Source organism: Ictalurus punctatus, chromosome 12 (genome assembly GCF_001660625.3).
Source record: "Ictalurus punctatus breed USDA103 chromosome 12, Coco_2.0, whole genome shotgun sequence".
Lineage (NCBI taxonomy): Eukaryota > Metazoa > Chordata > Actinopteri > Siluriformes > Ictaluridae > Ictalurus > Ictalurus punctatus.
Genome location: NC_030427.2, coordinates 15,961,484 through 15,980,959, shown reverse-complemented (window position 1 = coordinate 15,980,959; position 19,476 = coordinate 15,961,484). Strand labels below are relative to the sequence as shown.

The 19,476-nt window shown below is 38.8% G+C and overlaps 1 protein-coding gene across 3 annotated transcripts; it reads right to left on the bottom strand.

The window, feature by feature from the left end:
• Positions 1-1,288: 1,288 nt before the first annotated feature.
• trim25 (tripartite motif containing 25) lies at positions 1,289-18,412 on the bottom strand. 3 transcript variants are annotated; one of them, XM_017481735.3, is made up of 13 exons: positions 18,316-18,412; positions 15,818-16,474; positions 15,236-15,331; positions 10,527-10,760; positions 8,976-9,144; positions 8,781-8,870; positions 8,480-8,524; positions 7,435-7,524; positions 7,238-7,309; positions 6,239-6,328; positions 5,587-5,646; positions 5,354-5,490; positions 1,289-5,008 (listed from the first exon to the last, which is right to left on the bottom strand). In XM_017481735.3, the coding sequence occupies exons 2-13, from the start codon at positions 16,445-16,447 to the stop codon at positions 4,613-4,615; spliced, it is 2,109 nt and encodes a 702-aa protein (XP_017337224.1). In that variant the 5' UTR covers positions 16,448-16,474; positions 18,316-18,412; the 3' UTR covers positions 1,289-4,612. The 3 variants fall into 3 exon arrangements, with proteins under 3 accessions (XP_017337224.1, XP_017337225.1, XP_017337226.1); XM_017481736.3 differs by lacking the exon at positions 7,238-7,309; XM_017481737.3 differs by lacking the exon at positions 8,781-8,870.
• Between the last annotated feature and the right edge of the window lie 1,064 nt (positions 18,413-19,476).

Sequence of the window (19,476 nt, the reverse complement as noted above, 5' to 3'; positions counted from 1 at the left end):
TGAATAAAAGATAGAAACCCTCTTCATTTCCCAAAGAAAATGTAACCTGTTTAAACTGGAATGCCGTCCCCCATTGAAATTCACTCCCTGGATCAGTCCCCCAACATGAGGTGTTGATTCATTTTCTATAACGGCAGCTCTAACAATTGTGCAGGTGGAAATCACAGGCTAATATTAATGAGCGTTACTGAGCCATCCTAATTTGCTGCTATCTTATGCTATGAGATGCAGTATACTATACTGTACTGTATTATACTAGGCTATATCTCATCTTAGAAGGGGGATGGGACAAAACTAAGTACAATACTGTGTTAGTCTTGACCATCCTAACGCACTGTGTGAATTTGTTAAAATATCTGAAAACGTCCCCCTGAAACTAAAACAATATCATCCTCTGATGCTGAGCAGGAAAACAAGGTGTGTAAATGTTTATGTGTTCCAGTTTACGTGAACATGATATGAGCGGAGCATAAGGGAAGATAAAGTACTTCATGGTACTGTAGGAGCAAAACCCATACAATGTTAGCTTAGTTAGTTGTGACTAGTGACACCAAACTAGCCTAGTTAGAAATGTTTTACATTTTATCCGTCTGGTATTCCTACAAACAGTGACAACACCCGAGGCAAGCGTTATAATAAATCCAGCTTTTTCTGCTCATGTCATACATTGACGTGCACTAAAATTACTGAAAGTATTGAGTTTCACTTTGTAGTGTATTTTTGTAGGTTTGATAGGTTTTGAAAGGAACATGAAAGTAAAGTAATTAATAATCTGATCACTTTTTACATGCAGTAATAACTAATGTAATCAGATTACAATTTTACAGTAGTAATTGGTCATCTGTAGTGGATTACTTTTTTTGGAGTAATTTACCCAACACTGAATGTAGTACACTAGAGTACACTAGATTATAAACTGCTCTAGTGCTAAAGTATAGTTTGGCCCTATCACACTCCAGAGTTGAGATCTGTGTGCTTTATTATGTTGCTAAATTTTTCATGTATATAGTGTGAGCTAAATTCTGTAATAGTTGTAATATTACAGAGAAACCACAAAGACATAAAGCATAAACTCCTCTGTTCTAAAGGAGTCTGATAGCTTAAAGTTAAGGGCTTACCTTTGACTTTTACAAAGCACTAACACTGGCGACTCCACCAATTACTCACATCCTTACTATAGAAAAGATACCGTATTAGAATGAGTGCGTTAATATAAACCTGTGATTTGCAGATGCATTATTATCTTCTGACCAATCAGAAGCCTTAACAAAATGAATCAACACTTGGATTGTGCATGTGGATAACTGTTTATTTAGAAGCTGTAACTCCCACAAATCTGGCAAATGAATGCAAATGTTGTATTATTTATACTGTTCACAAAGTAGACAAAGTGGATGCAGTTCTGTTTGACATTAATTACAAAATCATAATATAATGATTTTCTACAGTTACATAATGAAAAGATTTTTCAGATTTAACATAGTAGTGTGTCCTGGTTAACCGGATAACTTGAGCCAGGAAAAAACAAACAAACAAACAAGAACATTAATACATTTTTGCATTAATACAGCTGGTGAACAAAAAAAAATCTGAACATGGGCCGGGACATTATTTCTTCGTTATGACATTAAATCTGTTGGATGCTTGTTTAAATGTGAATAAGGAGAATTTCGGGAGGGAAGGTGGAACCGAACGTGGAATATTTCAGCTGAATAAATATCTTTTTCACACCCTCGTGTTATGTAGAATGGTATAATTAACACACTGCACATTTTAACACAATACGGACACAATATACAGAATAATAATTATATACGGTTAAATTGAGACCAAATACAATCAGCGTGGAGTAAAGGAAAAACTCTAAAAGCTTGGAAACTCAATTCACCCTTCGACATGTCTAAAATATTAACAAGTACAATACAAGAACCAACATACCCATGTTCATTAATCAGGTCTGCCTGAGTTCTGCTTCTGAACAGCATCAGTAGACAATATCCTGATCTGAGATCAGTTCTCCAGTTTCTCTTATCACGGATTATGTTTGGAGCTGATCCTGGATCAGTAATAAAAGGCCCACTCGTACTCACAGTTTGCACATCAGTGGCTGTCCTAAACGGAATTATCAGCCGTGTCTGATGGGAGCTCTCGGTGAAATCTGGGTTGTGTGAATGCAAAATTCATACAGTCACATCACCTAGGAACCAGAACCACCCGGTTTGCACTGTCCTCCTTGGATATCCGGGTGTTTTCTAAAGCTGTACCTGACATTTCGGAATACAGACAGTAATAGCTTGGGATCTTAACATCTCACAATCACAAGCAAGCTAGTCAGATAGAACTTTAAAATTTAAATGCCTCAACATGACGAAACACCCTTAAAGATCTGACTGTCCACAATGGATCACTTATAATAAGGCATGTGCCGATGATCATTTATACTATATATATATATATATATATATATATATACACACACACACACACACACACACAATTTTGGTTTCTACTCCACACTAGGAGATGATACGATAAAAATACTGTATCACAATACTTGAAAACATTTCTACGATACATGTAAGAGAAACTCTCTACATACATGGAACCATCAAGGGTTTCCCCACAGGGTTGTAAAGAGTGTAGTGTAGGTGGAAACCATTAATTAAACCATTTATTAAAAGGAAACCCCTGTTGTTTGGTTCTACATGAAACTGAGACAGTCAAAGGACCCTTAAGGGTTCTACATTTTCACAATAGAAATTTCCTTATTTGTTTTAAAGCTGTAAATTACATGGCACTAACTAAACCATTCCTCCTCTACTTGGAAGCTGCTCTAAAAGGGAAACCCTCTGTTATAGGGTTTTACATGGAATCATCAACCCCAGAGGGTCAACCAAAGAACCTTTAAGGCTGCTAAATCTTCTAAGCGTGTACTTAGGAACCTTACCTAAAGGGAAATCCAACCTATTAAGAGGTCAGGATACAAAATTTCTGTAAATGTCTTGGAGAACCCAATCCATACAGTTTACCAGATGATTTAGGAAATCTAATGATATTGAGGACATTCTAATCCATGATAGCTGTCGCTGTTGTTGTTTTTATTACTGTTACACAAAAATTGAACATCGACACATGCCTGTTTGTGCTCCATTTTTAAATGTGACATCACTCTTGATTTAAGGGATGCAACGTCTCTCCTGGGTGTGTGTGTAAAATAATGGCACCCTTACGTTCAAGGCAATAAAATGCCGAAAAGGTGCCTTTCACTTTCACCTCAACTTTCACACCAGAGATGTAAAACTGTGAAACACGGACGTGTGAAGTAAGATTCCCATATTCCACACTTCCAGAGATGTTTCACGATCACCGTCACCAGAGCTGGTTATTTATTTTTCTGCTCTCAAGCACGCAAGCTGTAGACTTCGCCCTGGTTTGTCTACTGGCAATAAAACCTGTTTGTGGAGGGTGAAGCGTATGAGTCAACCCTCAATGAACAAACAAGAGCTGATCATCAGCAATGAACTGCAGGCCAGCAACTGATGAAATATACATATGTAGATATATGAATGAATACTGCTTTAAACCAGTAGCATTATATCTTATCCATATAAGAGAAGTAAGCATCCAAACTTCTAGCATTCAGAAAGCTTTGGATTACTAATTTGCCTGACTTCCTCAACATTGATTTGGCTTTTCTGCAGAAACGATATTCCGAGTGCAAGCAGACTTTACATTCACACTAGAAAGTGAAAAGTCACTTGTATCCCTTGTAGTTTGCTTGTGGGCATGGCTTTTCGGCATTTTTGATATCTATACAGTTTATATAACGCACTAATCAGTGTGAAAATCCAAAACTGGTAGAGTTACGTTACATACTCTGCTGCATACCAGCTTTGATATCAGATTAGATTAGCAAAATATGCTACCTGTACTAGCCAAGTACACTCACCAGAGGCAACAACGATCTCTGTTACTTCCTTCCAAACTGTATTTTTCTTCGTAACGTCTCTATACACATTAATGAGAGGTCATACTGTATATCTGGATAAAATGAAACGGCAGTTATAAGTTTTGTAGTTCAAACAGTAAATAGGAACTAACTGTAGGTAGGAACTAAATTTGTGAGTGTGGAACTGAAGAAACGCCGGACCATGCTCACCGTAGGGTCGGTCTGAGGAATCATTTGAGCTGGTAGTTTACGTTTGTCGCTTGTTTAACGTGTTATACCTAATTTGTGTAGAATTGAGAAAATCTCGATTGGAATGTCGCTTCTAAATGTTGCTTACTTGTGAGAACGTGAGGGTAACTACTCTCTTGCTCTTCTATTCACAGCTCCTTGGGAATAAAATTCAATATTCCCTTTGATAAGAATCAACAAAACATAAAATAACGTCCTACAATCACCACAACCATTGATTTCAAACAGTTTGTTTATAGTAATCACTAAATATTTTTTTAAAGCTTTTTAATTTTTTTCATATCTCAGGAATATACTGTATAGGGATTTGTTTTAGAGCAAGCACACAAATTGCTGATTAATGCAGGCTCTATTTTTTTAACGCCATTTACACCCTTACGTCGCCCACCACCGCTATACGGTTATAAAGCGCCGTTAATTATTTAGTTTGCAAAGCGTAATAGAAGAGCCGCTGGAAAAGATCCAGAATGCTGGATACACGGCCTCGGAGAAAGGAAAGACGAAGGTGTGGATGGGGTACGCACGGTCCTGTACGTTGTAGAAGATAGCAGTACTGTTATCGCAGTCCAGCAGGACGCCTACGCGGCTCGGGTTCGGGTTGGCCAGCACCTTCTCGCTGCTGTTGTGCCATGCTGAAAGCTTGATGTTAAACCACTCGATGCACCAGGACTGGGCGTTACGGCCCAGGCGGCTGGAAGGACCTTTGCGATCGATGGAGGCATATGCCAGACCTAAGCCGCAGAAGTTATTGCTGCTCATTTTGACCTCCCAGTAATGGCGGCCACGAGAAAAGCCCTGACCGCAGAGCACCTGCAAGATAAAAAAACAGGAAGTGACGTATATAAAGTACGCTTTATGGACATTCTATCTAATAACTTGATCAGAGTCAGCTGTTAATTGTTATAATGATAATGAGTATTTACTGATCACATATACATTACAGCAATTCTTTTCTTCGCATATCCCAGCATGTTAGGAGGTTGGGGTCAAAGCACAGGGTCTGCCGTGATACAGCACCACTGGAGGGTTAGGGTACCTAATCCTAACCCAACAGTGGCAGTTTGGCAGTGCTGGGGCTTGAACCCCCGACCGTCCGATCAATAACCAAGAGCCTTAACCGCCAAGCCACCGTCAAGTGATGTTACAGTTTAATACCTGTGAGCACACGGTGAAGCGAGGAGGGATGTCTGGATAGGGAGACGGCTCGTCCGATACGGACGCCTTGGTGTTGTTCTCAGAGAGCGCCACTCGTTTATGTGCTGTCCGGAAGTCAAAGGTGAGCGTGGCGGCAACTGGATTAACATACACACGAGCATTAATTCGTACACATCTGCATTTGATCAGAAAAAAACAAACACAGGTGAATTATTTCGTTCTGAGTCACTCACACTTCAACAGTTCGCTTCTCGTAGCAGCGCCGATGGTTGCTGAACTCATATCGACTGGAGCTAGAGACAAAAAACATGTTAATCAAAAAATATACATCCAAATAAACGACTCAATGAAAGCGATCAAAATTGATTTTGACAAAAAATTTATGACATAAAAAAGCAGAACTTAATGATACACTGCACTTTATCGTTTTTTTTTTTATCAGTACAACTCACACAGTCACATGAGTCACATGACCAATCACATGACTAAAGAAGAGTAACCTTCAGTCTTTCTGATACAGCTTTGGAAAAGAAACTTGTATATGCTCAAGATTTGGAGTGAGCATAACAGAGTTTGCATTTTTTTTAAATGGTTCATTTTATTTTGTTAAATTTATTTTTAAATGGTTCCTTCATGTTTTATTAAGAAAATGACAGTGAAATTTAATCACAGATTCAGAACCGTAGCACTGGTTATGTCTGAAACCATGTAATCTAAGTATATTATAGCTGTAGTACACTAGGATTTGTGCTCTTAGCGGCCGCAGCCTGCTCTACGTAGGGTTCTTTGACGTCTCAGGGTTTTTTTCTCCTAATTGCAGTGTGTAGTTTCTCGGTTGTCTGTTTGCCTGTTAACTGTACGCAACATGAACGCTCTTGTTCCTACCTGCAACAAAAGGTCTTGTATTCAGATTATCCAGAAATTCCATGCTCTTGGACAATGCCGGATTCATTCCTTTGCCAGGACCTTTTCTCCCTTCGGGACAAAAAAACCCCCCAGAGAACACAAACACATGAACACAACACAATCATGAGCTCATTACTCATCAATTAATCAACCAATCAACCAATAAATCAATCAATGTATTTCCTGCCTTCTGTCCCCCTTTTAATGTTGCTCCTTTCATTCATTCTTTCTTTCTGTTCCTCTTTTTTTACCTTCATTCTTTCTCTTTTTTTGTTACTAAAACTTTCATTTTCTCTATACCTTTTTCTTTTTTCCTTCTTACATTTTGTTTCTTCTTTAATTCCATGGATGTGAACCTCAAGGCATCAGGGCAAACACTGTTACTGGAACCCTCGTTCATTCATTCATTCTTTTTCTTCCTTCCTTCCCTCCCTTCTGTTTTTTTCTTGTTTTTTGTTTCTTCCCATATTTTCTTAAATTCCTCATCTTTATTTCTTTTTTCTATACTCTCTTTTCATGTTCCTATTTCTTTCCATCTTTCTAGCACTTTTCTTTTTGTGTGTTTCTCCCCATTATTTCCTTCTGTTCCTCTTTTTTCTTCTCTTCAATTCCTCTTCTTTCTTTCTTTGGACATGAAACCCAATCCTAAAGTATGATTTTGCTCAAATGTAAAAATCTCCTGCTTCTAATCAAAGAAGCATTGATGGTGATTAAAAGCAAGAACATTGCTGATGGATGTGTTTTTCTAATCGAGGATTCGGATTTATTGCTCTTTTGGAATCATGCTAAAACTTTCTGCAGAGATGGGTGGATCATCTGGGGTGGGGGTTGTGCTTTAACAAACCAGTGCAGCTTTATTTTAAAATATGTCTCGGAATCACTGGAACAACCAAAATTCAGTACTTTTACAATTCTGTGCTTTTTTTAACGATGACTTTTGTTCATAGTATTTGAGTTTTTCCTCCTACTTGGACTTACTTTCTGTTTTGTGATCTTTGCGCTCTTTGTGATCTTTGTGATCTTTGTGATCTCGGTTCTCCTTTTTGTCTCCTTTAAAACAGATGTTAAAAGATCTGAACAACAGACTGCAGAAAGTTTTGCTCTGTAGGATCAATGTGTTCTTAAATTTTTAAGGAAGCCTGAACAATACAGGATGATTGTCCTCTACGTCTTACTCGGCTGAGGTTTCCTTCTCGCTCCTCCAGGACCACCCTTGGGCTGAAATCCGGAGTTCGGGGTTTGGGGGTCTTCACTCGGGGTAGAACCTTGAGTCCGTTGTGGATAAAAACAATACATTTCATAAGTGTGGTGTTTTACCTACATGCTGGTATCCGGTGATAAGAAATAAATTTGAAATTTATTTGAAATAAATTTAGCGGTAAAAGTTCCACACGTGAGATGGTGTGTCCACCCCTCACATGTTGGTCACATGGAGTTCAGTAAACATTAACAGAGAGTATTAAACAGTGGCTGGAAATTCTCATTGCTTCATGACTTAAAATAAACCTCTTTTTCCTTCTCATTTGCCCTTGGGAGCATTTAGCCCTGCCCACTCACATTTTCAATCATCTGCATATTATGCAAAACCTAGTCCTAGGATATTTGTCTTATCTTTACAAAATTGGTGTCAAACCACTGGGTTGAATCTGAAACGTATTAGTGGCCAAAAACATGTTTAACAATATGGCCGCCACATTTCACTAATTAGTTTACTCAACCCTGCTGTATCTCATGATGTAATGGATACGTTTGCATGAAACGTAAATGGATGGTTCAGGACAAGATTTGGAATGATATCTGCAAATACTGGGGTCTGGTTATGGATGGGGGCAGGGCTACTTTCAAATAGATGTTTTGCAGGAACCATAAGTCTGAAAGCATTTCATTTCAAGCTCCACGCATGCACTTATGCGATTACTGAACAATTCTGAAATTTTGAGCTGAAATCAGGTGTACTCCATTATTGTGCCAATCTGTAAGTAGATTTCTAGTGACAGCTAGTTTACTTAAAACAAGGTTGGCCTGTCAGCTTTCAGCATTGAGCTACTGTCACAAAACTTGAATAGTACGTTAATCTCTATTTATAGTGTTCTATTTAATTTAGACAGAACTGGCCACTATGGGCGCTATTTGCTATGAGTGCTTGGATCCCACGGATTGCTGCTTGCCGCTATATTTATAATTGCTATTACTGTGATTATTATTTATCGTAACGCTCACCAGTTTCCCTCGGGTTTGGCAGATTAACCGAAGCTCCAGTAGCACCTAAAACACATCAAAAAAAAAAGAGAAAAAAAACACACTATAAGATAAAACCATGGCCTTGAAATATAGAATTTTTTAAAAGTAGCTTCTTAAGAAAGACGGTTTGAGTCCATCACCTGCGATTATATCAGTATTCAACAATATTTATCATGAGGGAGAGAAACCTACAGTGAGATCATCAGGATCAGCCATGATTATGTTAGTCTAATCATTAACCACCACTTTTAATGGAGATTTCATCAAATCAGATTTTTACCGATTTTGTTTTTCTGTGTTTCACATTTCTTTCTTTCACTTTTCTGTGTTTCACTCGTTTCACCTTCACCAGGAACCGGCTTTACCAAATCTGTAAAGCATTTCAATGTCAGAGCTCTATGCATGCACTTACATGCAATTACAGAACAATACAAATAACCAACACACACAACTTTCCTTAAACACACACACACACCTGGTTTGAGGAGGGAAATCCTGTTGTCCACGGGCTCACGCAGAATTTTATTAATCTGCTCCTTCAGGCCAACGATGCTGGAGTGGTATGCAATGACACGCTTGGAGTCCAGGTTGATTCGTGGGGAGTAAGGGTCAAAGCTCACCACAGAGGGCATTTCCACAGATGCCTACAGCAAAGATGAGCAATCATATTTCCGAAAGATTTGCTTTTCTTATAATCCAGCTATTTCATGTTGACGGCTTCCGTGTCTGACCTTCCCGTCTTTGACATCAGTCGCATCACCAAACAAAAAATAAAAATGCAAAAGTCGTGCAATTTACATATTTGCGTATGCATATACACCCAACGAATGATAAAAAGATCGTTTTTCTCTCCGTGACTGTTAGCTGCTGATCACCCCAAAGTGACTGTAAGTACATGAATTATTATAATCTCCGTATTAACCATATTATCACAATTACCTGCTCATAGTTCACCTTCTCACATACAGTATAGAAGGACTACCCTTTCATAATTATACATTTACAACTAACCTTAACTTCACCTGGTCAGAATTACCTATCCAACAGTCTTAATTAACATAATCACTTGGTCAGAATTATATTGTCTGTTCATAGATACAAAAATTATATGATTATTTATCATTAATCATAATTAACTAGCTAGTCACATTTACCATAATTACCCAGTCAAAATTACCCAAAGCTCATCTGGTCATAGTTACCAGAGTTACCATATTTAATAACCTAATGTTTAATTAACATTATTTCAATAATTATCCAGTCAGAATTTCACCATCATATTTACTCCAAAACTCAGTTGCTCATAATTACCTGTTATTAGGTAGTGGTTCGTGATTACATTTACATTTATTCAGTCAGCAGACGCTTTTATCCAAAGCAACTTACAAATGAGGAAATACAAGCAAAGTGATATATCAAGTGGAGAACAATACAAGTAGTGCTACCATACAAGATCTTTTAATTGAGTTCTAGAGAAGCAAAGTGCAGAGTAGAGGTGTAAAAGCCAGAGTAAGTGAAGAATTGTATTTATTTATTTTTTATATAAAAGGAGGGAGGGGCAAGTTATGGGTTAGTTAAGTGTTCACGAAAGAGGTGGGTCTTTAGCTGGTTTTTTTTTCTATCTATATAAAATTATCTATATCTATATCTATATCTATCTATCTATATATATATATATAAATTCTTCTTGTTTTAATTACCATAATGAAATGGTCATAACGGCCATTACTGTAATTAACTGGTTATAAGGACCCGGTCATAATTAGCCACAGCTCAACTGGTCATAAATAGTGTAATTAACTAGTTATAATGACCCATTTGTGTAATTAACTGGTTGTAATGTCCCATTACTGTAAATAACAGACTATAATGACCAGCTAGTTACACACAGCTCACCTGGTCATAATTACTGTAATTAACTGGTTAAAATTACCTGCTTATGGCTCATCTGGTGATTATTACCTGCTTATAGCCACCAAGTCAACTTTTCCCAGAATTCCCTTGGTCAGTGTTCCCAGGTGCTCACCTGTAAGAAGTCCAGAGAGTGGGATTTGGCCAGCAGGTTGTTGATCTCAGCTCTGGTGGAGCTCATCTTGTCGATATTCTGGTTGAATTTCTTCATGAGGGCGTTGAGCTTGGTGATGCCGCTCTCCAGGTCTTTATCTAGACTGTCCAAGGCCTCTCGCTCATCCCTCTGCAACATCTCCCGAATCTGTTGATACTCCGCCTCTAGAGCGCGCTTACGCACCACCGCCATTTCCTGCAGGGGAATGCAACATCAGTCAGCGACAGGAAAACACACGCAACCAGCCGAACAAGCAAATTGTTCTGGATGCTTCCTGTGACACTTTATAATCACAAACAATTTGTAGAAGTCGTGTGATCACCTTCATGCAATCAACATTAAGCCCCCGCCCCTCATTGGTTACAATTTCTACGTCAGATGTTTTTGTGCCTAGCATATCAACTATTGTAATGAAAATTTCTAATTATGGGACATACCTTAAAGATTAATGCTACATTCATAACAGTACAATCTCTTGGCAGTGTAACACTAAAACAATATAACAAAATTATGTGGATGATGTGGATATATTCCAGCATGGCAGGGAGGGAAATGTAGAATGATATACATTATAATGTGAGACACTGCACAGTTTTCCCTGAATTCGTTTTAACCCAAATTAATTCATTAGAATAAACAAAAACCCTAACATTTTCACTGTATTACTAGATTTTTTTGAGTTCGGTGCCTGATTTGCACGATTTCTCTCATTCTATTTCTTTTTTTTTTTTATCGGATCAATTTAACTGAGCTTATTTTAGTCCGCTGTAAATGGCAGTAAGTTGAAGAAGATTAACAACTACAGAGGCTGAGTGGAACGCAACACAAGGAAGATTTTGATTGGGCTGTTTGAACTGACGTTTGAACTTCTTAGTTGTGATGAATACACAATCGTCCTGGGCCTGTACATTGATGATTCTGAAGTGGCTAACCTTTTAAGAAATCTAAAAGAAATTAGATCATCAGATGTGTGAGCTTTACAAACAGACAAATGGGTCATTGCAAATAGAGATCAACACTAAGCTCCATTCAGCTTGCTCTTTTGTGCAACACTGCAACAAAAGTATGTACACACTTCTTTGAGATTTAGCCTCTCTCGAATAGCATCGGGTCTACACTGAGTAGCTTGGTAAAGCTGTTAAAGGAACAGTGCTCTATGTGTCAGCAGATAACCTTGGTGCCCACTCTCTTGCAGGATTTTATGAGAGCTCCGAAGGTACGAACTGGTGCACTTCAACTCAGAAAGAGAGAGAGAGAGAGAGAGAGAGAGAGAGAGAGAGAGAGAGAGAGAGAGAGAGAGAGAGAGAGACACACACACAAAAAAGGCAGGTGCAAGAATCTTTGCAGGATCCAAATTTGGGTAGAAACATAAGTGTGAGAGGACAATGCCAACTCATAACAAATTTGGAGAAAGAAAAACATTTTCTTCTCATTGGTAATTATCTCCCTGAAATACTGCATGATGTTTTAGAAGGAATAGTCCAAGTAGAGATGTCTCTTTGAATCAAAGTCCTGGTGGCAAAGAAATACAATTATATGATTTGAAAGGGCTGCTCCACCAAGAGCACACTTGGGGGGAAATGGCCATGACAACTGGTGTCTAATTAGGCTTTTACCTTGGCTTATTGGCCATTACATTGTTTTGGTTGACAACACATGGGAAATACTCATGCTCCTCAAAGACATTGTTGAATTAATTATGGCACCTCAATTTACTGGCAACCTGGCAATTATTGGCAACCTTCCCTGATTTTAAACTACGACCAAAACACCACTACATTGAACACATGGAACTAATTATGGTACATGGTCCACTTACTGAAGTCTGGACAATGCGCTTTGAAGGAACACGAAGCTTATAAGCGATACCCAAGAACTTCAAGAATGTTGCCATGACACCTGCAGTGAAACACCAGAGGGCTCTTAGCCATCAGCTAGACTGCAGTTCTTTTTATAAGCTGGCTGTGGCTAAGAAAAATCCCCCAGATCCTGCACATTCTTAGCATTTTCCAGCATCTTCTGCATATTTGACCCCTTTCCAACAGTGACTATATGATGCTGAGATCCATCTTTTCACACTGAGGACAACTGAGGGACTCGTACACAATTATTACAAAAGGTGAAAACAGTCACTGATGCTCAAGAAGGCAACACGATACATTAAGAGCAAGGGGGGTGTAAACTTTTGGATCATCGGTGTAAATTATTATTTTTTTTAAATCTTATTTTTCATTTAGCACTGCCCTTCAGAACCTATATAAGATATTTACATGTTTAACAGAAGACAAAATAATAACAGTTTACACAACAATCATCCTGTTCAAAAGTTTACACCCCCCTGGCTCTTAATGTATCGTGTTCCCTTCTTGAGAATCAATGAATGTTTGCACCTTTGTGTGAAAAGATGGACCTCAACATCATATAGCCAATGTTGGAAAAGGGTCAAATATGCGGAAGAAAAAAAGAAATTATCACGAAACAAACACTGTCGTTGATCATCCAGGTAACAACACACAGTATTAAGAATAAAGCATAAGTGAACTTTTAAACTGGCTCATTTCTGTAAATTTAGTTATTATTGTGTATTGTGGACTATATGTAAACATCTGTTATGTGAAATAGCTTATTCAGGGCAGCACTAAATAAAAAAACCTCATTTTTATGATGCCTCATTTTTTATGTTATTCACATTTTACAGATTCTACAAGGCGTATGTAAACTTATGACCTCATCTGTATATTATATAAGAAAATAACATTTCAGGGATATATGACATGGTGTGAGGGCGAAGTGAGCAGCTATGTGCATACCTACATAGGAATAGCATTCATGAAATTTATCAGTCAGGATTTAGGCCTCATCGGAGCACAGAGACAGCACTGGTTAAAGTGGTAAATGACCTACTAGTGGCCTTGGATCATTGTGTTGCTTGACCTTAGTGCTGCTTTTAACACCATTAATCATTCTATTCTCCTTGTTGTTGGCATTAAGGGAACGGCCCTCTCCTGACTCAGGTCTTATTTGACTTATTGTTATCGGTTTGTTGATGTAAATGGTGACTTCTCTATGCATACTGAGGTAAAGTTTGGTGTTCCGCAAGGTTCTGTTTTAGGCCTACTACTCTTTTCTTTATATAAGCTACCTCTGGGTCAAATTATCCTTAAACATGGAATTAGCTTCCACTGTTATACTGATGACACACAGCTGTATGTTTCAGCAAAGGCAGATGAACGACATTAAACAACAGTGACATTAGTCACTGGATGCTTATTAACTTCCTTTTACCTTCTCTTAACTCTGACAAGACAGAAGTACTTGTACTAGGACCACATGCAGCTAGAAGTAAGCTTTCTGATCACATAGTAACTCTGGACTACCTTTCTGTTTCATCATGTACAGCAGTAAAAGTCATTGGAGTGATTATTGACCTGTCGTTCATTTGACACTCATGTAGATAGTATTACAAGGACAGCCTTCTTTCATCTCAGAAATATGGATAAGATAAGAAATATAATGTCACTACATGATGTAGAAATATTAGTTCATGCTTTCATCACCTCTTGGTTTGATTATTCTAATGCCTTACTGTCTGGTTGTTCCAGTAGGAGCATAAACAAGCTCCAGTTAGTCCAGAGTGCAGCTGCAAGAGTCCTAACTAGAACCAGAAGATATGACCAGGCATATATGACCATATGATATGATTATGATGATGCATCGGCTCCCAGTAAAATTTTGCATTAATCATAAAATACTGCTATTGACCAATAAAGCACTGAATGGTCTTGCGTCACAGTACGTGAGTGAACTTTTGGTCTTTTACGATCAGCCACACCTACTTCAATCAAAAGGTGCAGGCTATTTGTTGGTACCTTGAACAGTGAATGCTACAACAGGGGGAAGATCTTTCTCTTACAAAGTCCCACAGTTATGGAACAGCCTTCCAATTAGTGTTCGGGACTCAGACACAGTCTCTGTGTTTAAGTCCAGGCTGTGTTTAAGTCCAGGCTTTTTGTGATGTTTTTTTTCTTAGGTAAGGGAGTAGAACTAGAGGGCTCACAGGCATAGAGTGTTGTGGTGAACTGGGATGTTTGGATGCTAAAGGCCCCCCCCGCCTGATGATGGAGTGACTGGCTGCCTTATGCCCCAGGGTGCCTCATGTCTGTGTTACCATCTGGCTCTCACTTAGTTATTGTTTCATAGCTAGTATTGCCAGAGTCCCTGCTGCACTCACGCAAAGTACATTGTCCTTAACCATTATGGGACAATTGAATAGACGCAATTTTTCGTTATTAAATATATTATTACAAATATTTCCTATGTTGGCTAGGGGCTACAACAATAAAAAGGCATAAAGGAGCAAAGTGTCAAGAGTAAAGCTTGTCCTTGGTTACTGTTGCTAAGCTATGATTGGTTAGTCATTGTTTAGGGGAAAGAGCCTTCTCGTTCCTCCTGTTTGTTGTAATGTGACATTTCGTCACAGAAAATCAACAATTGCTCAACAATTCTCCCTCTCTCTCTCTCTCTCTCACACACACACACACACACTAGGAGGATAAGTAATAAACAGGGAACACCCACTAATAATACCATTGACATATGAGTGAGTAAATATGAGCTTTGTACAAAACATACAGAACGTTTCACACACACAAACACACACACACACTGACCTTGAGCTTAGCTTGCTGCTCCCTCATCTGCGTTATGACCAGCTGGTTCTTTTCAGTTTTCCCATCCAGAATGTTCAGCTTGTCCCGCAGTTCAGACTGTTCAAACCAACACAAACAAAATTCACACGGTGACAACACTACAGATTCAAATCAAGATATGACGAGCCAAACTCCACCCCGCAACTCAGCTAATCTGTTTATACTGCACTCATGTGTTTACTGATTCTGGTGCTATCGGTCTCGTTATTCCTGTCAACAATCTCAAAGAATCGGGTTTCCCTGTTAGCTCCTAAAAACGTATTTTCTCGCTCATGTTTCAGTTTCCAGTGATGTCAGACTAAAGTAGTAAAGTGCCGCTGCATCTCTCTCTTTAGATAGGGCTAAATCTCACCAAACCACTATCAGCAGACCATCGAACGGCATTGTGGGTAATGTAGGAAACGTCAGAATTTCCTAACAAAAAAAATAAACTGTGGATATAGTTGATGATCGCATGCTATTTAGAAGGCTTTATATACAAATCAATCAGGGTGGAGTTTTAAGACTTAGTCATTCATTTTTTTTAAAAATTTGACACGGCACCTCTATCTTCATGCGCTGTTCATTGGGAGTGGAGAATCCACACTCCTTGTGACTCTGCTGCAAACAGCTGCTGCAGATGCTCCTCTCATGGCGTGCGCAGTAGAACTCCATCAGCTTCCCATGCTCAGGACACAGCCGTTCCGTGAGGTCGGCAAGCGGCTCACACAGCTCGTGCGCACGGAACAGCGGGTTCTCCAGGTGAGGGCGCACGTGCTCTGTGCAGAACGATGTGATACAAGTCAGACACGTTTTCACTGCCTTGGCTTCGCTGCACATGTCGCACATGATGGGCTTGGGCTCGTAACGTGGCGAGCGTGGCACACCGGCAGCACCGAAGCCAGCATCTGGACCTCCGTCTAACCCTGCTCCAGTACCAGCTTTGGCCCTGAAAGTGTCGACCACTGCGCTGAGCACCGTGTTCTTCTTCAGATCTGGCTTGGTGAGGTAGTGTGCACGGCAGTGCGGGCAGTAGTAGGAGCTTGCACTGTTCCATGTCTCCTCGAGACACCCGCGGCAGAAGCTGTGACCACAGTTCAGACTCACCGGCTCGTCAAAAGGACACAAGCAGATGCTGCAGGTCAGATCATCCTCGAGGCTCAGCAAAGCCACATTGTCTGTCACTTCTGCCATGATGAAGGACGTGAGAGATGCTCAAGCCTGCAGGAGAAATGCAGAAATTAAACTTAAGTCAGAAGCTGAAACGTAAACAGCACAGAGACTGAAACTAAAATACACTCGTAAAAAAGCTGGCTTTGCATTCTTGTTCTGGATGAAACGAAATACCACGTTTTGTTAGGAAAGTTCAAGTTCATTAGAAAATCATCACTGCATGAATTGAGATGTTTTATACGTTCAAGAGAAACACCTAGAAAAAAACTAGTAAATCTAATCAAATCGAATAGAACGCATCACACACACTATTATAAGAACAAATGGAGATGATAAAACTTATAAGAAATATCTTTCAGGAATATTTTGTTATTAATATGAACAAAATTTTGCAGTTAATTCAACATGAGCCTGGATTTAAACTATTTTTTTTTTTTGGTTTTAACTCCTAATATTATCCACATATAACAGAAATACAATATGAGTATAGTATAAAAAGAAACAACTTCTTTTCTATTTTCATAACGCAAATGTGAAGATTTAAGTCAATATTGAACATTGTGCTCTGCTCCTGTAATGTACAGCAAGGCTGTAAATGAACATACAGTCCCCTCTGAAACTATTGGAACAGCAAGGCCTATTCACGTGTTTGTGCTATACACCAAAGACATTTGGGTTTGAGATCAAAGGCTGGAGATGAGACAAGAGTTCAGGATTTCAGCTTTTATTTCCTGTTATTTACATCTATATCTAGATGTGTCGAACAACTTAGAACACGGCACCTTTTGGTGACGGACCACCCAATTTTTAGGTAAGCAAATATATTGGAACAGAAAGTCTTAAACGTAAATAACACTTAATATTTAGTTGCATATCCCTTGCTTGCAAAAACTGCCACTATATTGTTGGTTTCTTCTTTTGTGTTGCTTTTCCAGGATTTTACCGCAGCCTCTTTTAGTCGTTGTTGGTTTCGGGGAGTTTCTTCTTTCAGTCTCGTCTTCAGGAGGTGAAATGCTGCTCAACTGGGTTAAAGGCTGTTGACTGATTTGGCCAGTCTAAAACCTTCCACTTTTTCACATCTTGAGGTATGGCCTCTATATTTCTGCATTTTTATATGTCTATAAGTCTTTTGTATACAGTGGATTGTAATACCTTCACCCCTGCCCCGTGGAAGTTGTTGAAGATGTCACTAGCTGTTGTTTTTGGCTCTGATAGACTCTCTCTTTTCTCAGCTTCATAATGGCTTGTTTCCCTCCCATAGACTGCTCTCTGGTCTACATTTTGGTTTATCCTTTTTTAACAACATATACAGTGTCCACAGGACTCCAGAGAAACCCGAGAGTAGATATTCAGAGCTATTCATTATTTAAACAATCAATCAAGCACAACACACCTGGATAATAAGAAACACCTGTCAGTTACATGATACAGTATTTTTTATCACTTGGAAAAAATGATGCGTTCAAAGAAAATGTGCCATGTTCTAATTTACTGGCCTTCTGGTTGTCTAATCTTCATCTTTTGACCTCAAACCCAAATGTTTTCCGTGTACAACAAAAACAAATAAAACTGGCCTTGCTGTTCCAACAGGGGACAGTATATAAGATCAGGCTTGAAAAAATAAGCCAAAATGTCGTGTGAATAAAACAGAAATCAGATAAAAAACAGAAGTAAAAGTGTACAAGCACAACTGCATGAGTAAGTAAAGAAATGAATGTGTGTTTAAAGACTCGCTTAAATTCTCTGAATTCAAAACGAAACTTGAGGAAGTGAGCCGAATGACGGCGCGTATTTCTAATAAAATTAACCTCTGTGTTCCTCTAATCATTTATAAAGAGAGTAATACTAACATATTAGGTGTAAACTCTGAAATGTTCAGGTTTACTTACAGAATTTACAGCTTAATGAAGATCCTCGGTACAGCGCAGTGAACTCCAACGCAGCGTCGCCTTTAGGTTTCGTTTCCTCACTTCTGGAGCGCACGAATCACAATGACCGTAAATACGCATTATGAGCGCACACGTGATTCTCTAAAACCAGAAAAGCAGATCAAACAGCCTTCTTTTGCAATGCGTCAGCACACAGAGGTGCGGATATCAGTAGTTTCGGAGGAGGGTTTTGAGCGTATATATGCAGGTTTACGGTGAACACAGGGGTCAGACATTATGTTACATGCACACTTTCTTATTCATCACTTTCTTATCGTCTTCCTAGACTGGAATCTTCACTTTTTAGAAGTTTGTCTAACCAGAGCAGTCCATTTTTTATGTAAACATGATAGAATCAACAAAACAATGAGAATATCAATTCTGTAATTTACAGCTAGATAAAATGGATGATTTGTTAATGATCTCTACTTTATTATATAGATAGATAGATAGATTGTTGGATGGATAGACAGATATATAGATGGATGGATAGAAGGATGGATGGATAGACGGATAGATGGATAGACGGATAGATAGATGGATGGATGGATGGATAGACAGATAGAAAGAAAACAGCACTGAAGGATCTGAGGCCTTCTTTAGTTTTACACTTTATTTTGGTTACAACGCTAAAGAAAACATCACAGTGAGCTTTTTTTTAAACAGACGAGATTTGATTGGTATCCAAAAATATTATGAGATAGAAAATTACTCATTACATGTTCCTGTGATATTCTTTATATTAGCTATAAATGCAGAAGATTCCTTTATTTTGTCACATATACATTACAGCACAGTGAAATTCTTTTCTTCGCATACCCCAGCATGTCAGGAAGTTGGGGTCAGAGTGCAGGGTCAACCATGAAACAGTAGCCCTGGAGCAGAGAGGGTTAAGCTCCTTGATCAAGGGCCCAACAGTGGCAGCTTGGCAGTGCTGGGGCTTGAACCACTGACCTTCCGATCAGTAACCCAGAAAAATCAACACAAATCACGGGTGTCAAACATATCGAAGGGTGTAGTCCGGCCCACCCAGTGAATATAGGATCTGTGATTTATGTAAACTAAAATGGTCTAAGTCAAACTGAATTAATCAAAAATAATATTTAAAAAAGAGCTCTGTTA